Below are 6,829 nucleotides of genomic sequence, written 5' to 3' on the forward strand. Positions count from 1 at the left end.
CACTTCCTGCAGACTGACCTTTTTTTCGTAGTGTACGTGCGCAGAAATTAAAGTAGATTGGCAACTGATCAGGAAAACGTTACAAAAATTAGGTGAATGCTCCGTCTCAAATGGGTATTTTAAAGTTGTATTCTTCAGATCAGGTGTTTTCAAAAAGTTAATAAAATCAATTGGCATCATTGCCCCCCCCCCCCAAAATTTAAATATTGTATAGCCTACAATCATAATCAAGAAAAAATATATAAAAAGTACCTTATAAAGACAATATGTTGTTTCTAACTTTTATAGGCCTATGTCAATGTACTAAAGCCAAAATAAATGAGTGAAATATTTTTAACGCAATAACACACCAGCAAGAGTTAGCAATGACCAGTGAACAAAGTAAATTTGATTCAGTGATTTGTTCGACGCAGTCACTTGAATGAATCAGCGTTCTTGAAGAATCTGATTATTGAATAATTTGATTGCCCCTATTATGGATTTTTGAAAATTACCTTTTCTTGCAGTGTGTAACACAGCTCTAAGTGAATGAAAACATCCTGCAATGTTTTAAATCTGAAAGTGCACCGTGTATAAAGTTATTGTCTCTCAAAAGAATTAAAGAGTCGACTCTGAATCATTGAAACCTGTTGTTTTTAAAACGAATCCCAAGCCGTTTCATGTTGACGTCAGAAAATGCAAATTCATTCTTTGCCACTAGGTGCAGCTTTTGAAGCTGTAAAAATAGCGGTTTCCCGGTAATGCTGTACACAAAGGAGCACTGTGCTTACAAACGCTGCTTTATCAGGCATTACTGTCATGATGAAATGAAAATGAAACTAATCGGACCAATCACCGCAGATTAGCGTCACGCAAAGGAGGAGTTTTGAAAAATTTATCGTTAAACGAATCGTTTGGGAGTCGTTGAGCAAGTAAGGTAAAAAAATAAGTGCATATTATAAGACAATGAAAGTGTTTTTTGACCTTGCATGCATGTCAACTTGTCATTTGTTCCGTTCCTGAATGAATGAGTGTGATTAAAAGAATCAATTGAGTGAATGATTCATATGACTCACACATAAAAACAGTCACCTTACTGGCTTAAACATAGAACTCCTCTCATTTTAGAGGACTAGAACTAATAGTTGTCTAAAATAAGTTATTATAATGTATAAGAAACATTTTAAATTCAGTTCAAATGTGTATATATAGCATTTTTCATAATACATATCATTTCCAAGCAGATAAATTTTTTTCAAAATGTGCATTACAGAGCAAGACAGCAGTGATGAGAAAATGGAGATTTTTTTCCTTGAAAATTTTTTTTTTTTTTAAATACACAGCATTTTTTTTCTCTATCAGAATTCTAGCACCATTTTTGAGGGGCCCTGTACCCCAGTTTGTAAACCCCTGGTTCAGATAACCTAAAAATTTGATAATTTTCTTTAAAATCAATGCCACATGGTTTGATATTGTACTATCCATTGCAAAGACATATATACATTTATCAGTAATAATACTGTGCATCTTAAGTGTGTAAATATTTTTCAGGGGCCACTGTTATATAACTCCTGTGGTTTCTGTCCATTGTGATAAATACCTTTTCCTAGCTTACATTTACTCAGTGACATTTGATCAGCTCTCACTATATGAGCTTGTGTAGAGTTGAATTTGAAAAGCTGACCTTCATATGCTTGACTGAATTCGTGACACACAGTTCATAATTCTAATTGCTTTGTGGCGGGGTAACAAATCAAGCTGACCTGATGCAGACACAGTTTCTTGGGATGAGACACGAGTTGCTTTTCCAGCCATCTGGAACAGTCAAGGAGAAGCGTGTAGTTCAGCTGGCTGTCACTCTCAGGCACTGGAGGAATAAAAGAACATGCAAATGGACTCACTGATCCAATACATGTGAAAAATATGCTAGTTGTTTTTTCAAGGAATAGTTCAACCCAAAATGAAGATTTTCTAAACATTTACTCACCCTCAGGCCATCCAGGATGTAGATGAGTTTGTTTCTTTATCGGAACAGATTTGGAGAGATTTAGCATTATCACTTGCTCACCAGTGGATCCTCTGAGGTGAATGGGTGCCATCAGAATGAGAGTCCAAACAGCTAATAAAAACCTCACAATAATCCACAAGTAATCCACACAACTCCAGTCCATCAAATAAAGTCTTGTGAAGTGAAATGCTGGGTATATGTAAGAAACAAATCCATCGTTAAGACATTTTTAACTTCAAACCATTGTTTCTGGCTAACATTCATAATATTGCTTTCTCCAATTAAAAAGTTGTCTTGTATGAATCAGAAGAGAAATATGCACAGATCAAGCACCGCTTACAAGCATAAACAGTCCAAAACAGTTCTAAACAAATATGTTGGTGCTGGTGCATATGGATGTGTTATATGGATTATGGACTCGCATTTTGGCCAGAAATGACAGTTGAGGGATTTCTTACAAACACACACTAAAAATGAGTGAACTGCTTCTTTGGACTCTCATTCTGATGGCAGCCACTCACTGAGCAAGTGATGTAATCCTAAATTTCTCCAAATCTGTTCTAATTGTGAGGGTGAGTACATTTTCAGCTAATTTTCATTTTTGGGTGAACTATTCCTTTAGGTGCTGCAATAACATGATCTAGTATATAACTTTATAAGTAAACAGAGCAACACATTTGTTCTTCAGACCGAAGCTGCCTGAATTTTTCCGTTTTTCCAGATGCAGTTTAAGCAAAAGATACCATCAGGGCTTATTTCCTCAGTAAAGAATGACTCGGCTAATCTTAAATCCAAACACCATATGCCAGGTCTATTTCTCAGACTACAGTACAAATGTTGTGGCCCAAATATTCTCTAAAACAACGTCTTACCTTCGATCATAAATCATTTGATTGTAGTAAGTGCACCCCATTGAGAAAAGCCAGCAAGTAACCTTCAAAGCCACCATCGTTTGTCTGTGCTTTGGATGGATTGCTTCAGATTAGATAGTTAAACTTCCTTTTGTGTTTTTGGGATGCACATCTAACTCTCTAGAGCTTGAATTTCATCCCCAGATCAGTTTGATTTGGCAGAGCTGAATAGTTGGAAGTTCTCAATGAACATCCAGCTCTGTTTGGAGGAGGTCATGCATTTGTTAATTGCCTATTGGCCCAAATCATATCAATGCTTGTCAGTGGCACTGTGCAAATCCTGGCTGTGCAGATGGATGCTTACAACCACACTGGATGTTCTCTATAAACATATGCAGAACTGCATATGGGACAACCATATGATTCAGTTCAATGCTCTGAATCAGATTGCTGCCTTTATCATGCAAATGAGGTTTGTTTAGTGTGAGTTTCTATACTTTTGTTGTGTGACTGATTTTGTGAAAGATACTGACTGATTAAATATGTAGGCCTATGCTCTTTTATCCTGCGGTTGAAATAGTAATCCCTCTTTTGATTTGATGTTTTTTTTTAATGAAAGTACTTAATGTATCAAACAGAGCTTACAAGTTGTTATGATCTGAATGGAAAGGCCAAGAACCTTTCATATGTAAAGATCTTATACTCATTCACAGATTCTTGAAACAAAATTCCTGTAACTGATCTATTCCATCCAGATAGGGATATGCCAGCTCATTGAAGTTCATAATAGCAAGTTTGTGTTTAATACATAAAAAATCTTCAGTACAATGAAGGACGTACAGAATTCTCATTTTCTGTATATAATATGTGCTGTGTGGGCCTTGCAGATTATCAAATGATCTCATTTGGCAAAGAGGCAAAACCAATATCCGCTCAGTGGGATTTTCATGTGAATTATTTGTAAACCCAAGTAGTTTAAAACGAATTAAATGTTAATGATGTAAGCTGAGTTATATTGGGAGAATCTTCTGGTTTGTAAAATACACACTCTCTCAGTCAAAACCAACTAACTGCATGTGACGTCTCTAAGCTACAGCTGCGGCTTGTGCTTTAAAATAACCATGATCATTTAATCTTGAGTTAACCCTGATTTATTAGTATGCAGCACATATGTAACGCTGAAGGTTTTTGAATAATTCCTCTATCCACAGACACTTGCCTTTTTTTTAGTAATACTATGATAATGCAATGTTTTCTTTCAAAGACTATTTAAAAAAAATACTATCAGTTAATATTGTTTACATGGAATCAAAGTTATCTTGGTATGTAATCGTAAAACAGTGCAGTTAATGGGTATTAAAAGGGAGTAAAGCAATTATTTATATTATTTTTTATAAAAATTATTGTAAGACATTTATTTATTTAGTTTGTTTATTTGTTTGTTTTATCAAACTTCCTTAATAATACCGCACGATGGCGACATTTATTCACTTATTTATTATAGATATGTTTCAGTCAGTATAATAGGTTTGACTGGTGTAATTTTTTACATTGATAATTTTCATTATGAGCACCAAGAGTAGCCTATAAGTTATTAGTATAAGTTAAAGTATTATTCAAACACAAATGAAAATGGACATTAAAGAAGGAACAGATCAAAGCACTTTTGACCTCTTTGAAAAGCTCAAATAAAAATACTTTTATCTTTCTAACGTCAGTCAACGCGGATGATGACGTCACAATTTCAAAGCGCGCGTGTCCCTTTGAACAAGCGTCATCAAAGTTATTTCTTTATTCTTCAGACCTATTAAGATCAACTTCATTCAGTATAAACTATAAAACTTTATCCAGTATAAACTAACAAGATTAACGTAGCATAATATTTGTGCCCACAAATTAGATTATAATTTTACATAAAGTTTTATTGAAATTGTACATTTATATAAGTCTAAAAACCATTAACGTATACATTTACATACATCTGTTTGCATAGGCTTTTCTATGGTCTTTTAATGATTATTTATTTATTAGGCTAAATTAAAACAAAATACAATTCAAAATAAAATACAATTCAAAATGTAGTAAAACGTTTTTAAAAAGTGTTATATATACAAAATAGACATTTTTATCATACTACATTATATTAAACATATTAAACTATTTCTGTAATGTCGTTAAACTGTATAAAATCAATAATCTGATACAGGCCACTAATTTCTACCAAAGTTTTGAAGTGTGATCAACAAACATTCATAAGTATCATCGCAGGTGAATTTCAATTGTCAGGTTAAAAGGGTTTAAGGATCTTCAAAGTGGATCTTCAAAAGTTAATTTCCTTTGACTTCAACCTTTACAAAGAGGTGTTAATGGACCAATATTAAATACATTAATACCTTAGTTAAAACGATACAGGGGGTACAAATACAACTCCCCAGCTCCATGTCATTATTGAGAGAGCAAGAGTAGGCCTACACAGTCACAGCAGCTTCTGTAGGCCCCTACTTGAACATGGCAACTCAGAAATTTTCTAACTTCTCTATTGATTACATCTTGGGAGACGCCAGCAAACAAACAGCAGAATCACCTGGACTTGATCATCCAGCATCTTCTCAGGATTTCCCAGGACACTTGACCAAACTGGACCTGCTCTACCAGGATGGATCTAGAGGTCATGGTGACCATGCAGCAGTGATGATGAACTTTCCATCTCCATCGTGGAATGCAGGAATGTACAGCTGCTGTGTTCCAGTCTCCTATTATCAACCGCCTTTTAATTCAAATTACTATGCAGCTCAACCGTGGCCTTTTGCCGTGTCAGGTATGCATTTTTCTTTCTTTTTTCCCCTTCATTTTGTTAACTTTATTTTAAAAATGTAATTCATTTTTTTTTTGGTTATAATGTATTTATTTCTTAAAACTACCTTCAGGTTGTGGTACAGCTGAGAATCACTGCCACCAAACTGTAGCTCAGAGACAGCGCAGTCGAATCCGAACGGTTTTCACCGAGAACCAGACGGAGACGCTCGAGCGGCTCTTCGCAATCACCGACTATCCGAGCGCTGAAACCCGGGAGGAGTTAGCCAAAAACACCGGCCTCAGCGAGGAGACTGTGAGGGTAAGAAAGCGCTCTTTATCTGTAGCCTAATGATATTTCATACTACATAAACTAACTAAAATCCATTTTAACGTTTTTTAACGTCATTTCTAACGTTTAGGCCTATATCTGAAAATAAAATGACTAAAATGTATATATATTCTTAATTTTAGGTCTGGTTCAAGAATCGACGTGCACGTAGAAAGAGACAGACAACCTGCCCCGACAAAAGCACAAGCACGAGGAGCGCTCCAGAGGATCATCCTGAATCAGATTAATTTATGACTGAATTATATCAACACAGACTCAATGGCTTTTAAGCATTGTTCTTAAAAGTACACTTTTGTTTACAGTGTAAAAATAGGCCTATGTAGACCATTTTATACGAATAAACACCTTTCTCAGCGAAATAAACTTGTTTCGTTTATTTGTTCATATTTTAATTATGGTGCTGTTGTTGGAGTACGTGATTTGAAGAAGCAAAATATTTTCACGAAATATATTTAATTTAGCTCCTATCCTATTTGCGCCGTCTTTGATGCGCATGCGCGCCGGCATTCGTTGATTTTGTCCCTTCGCCTTTGCGAAATGTATGGAAGCCCGTTTCCGCCACTGAATAAAAAATAAAAAAGCTAATAGCGACTTTTTATCTAATAATTCTGGGGAAAAAAGGTCAGAATTGCGAGTTTGTATCAGGCAATTCTGAGACAAAAAGTCAGAATTGCATGATGTAAACTAGATAAAAGATATAAACTAGCAATTCTGACTTCGCAATTGCGAGTTTGTATCTCGCAATTTTTTTTACTTTTTTCTCAGAATCGTGAGATTTAAACTCGCAATTTCGAGTTATAAAGTCCAGAAAAAAGTATAATCAAAACAACACAGTCAAACTTAGTA

At 35.0% G+C, this 6,829-nt stretch overlaps 1 protein-coding gene across 1 annotated transcript; it reads left to right on the forward strand.

Annotated features, from left to right (window-relative positions):
• Positions 1-5,346: 5,346 nt before the first annotated feature.
• Positions 5,347-6,217, forward strand: dharma. The gene is made up of 3 exons (XM_016519913.1): positions 5,347-5,656; positions 5,766-5,953; positions 6,106-6,217. Exons 1-3 carry the CDS (start codon positions 5,347-5,349, stop codon positions 6,208-6,210), a joined length of 603 nt encoding a protein of 200 aa, XP_016375399.1. The 3' UTR covers positions 6,211-6,217.
• The last annotated feature ends 612 nt before the right edge of the window (positions 6,218-6,829 follow it).

The sequence above is a fragment of the Sinocyclocheilus rhinocerous genome, unplaced genomic scaffold (assembly GCF_001515625.1).
Source record: "Sinocyclocheilus rhinocerous isolate Xijiao unplaced genomic scaffold, SAMN03320098_v1.1 scaffold1561, whole genome shotgun sequence".
NCBI lineage: Eukaryota > Metazoa > Chordata > Actinopteri > Cypriniformes > Cyprinidae > Sinocyclocheilus > Sinocyclocheilus rhinocerous.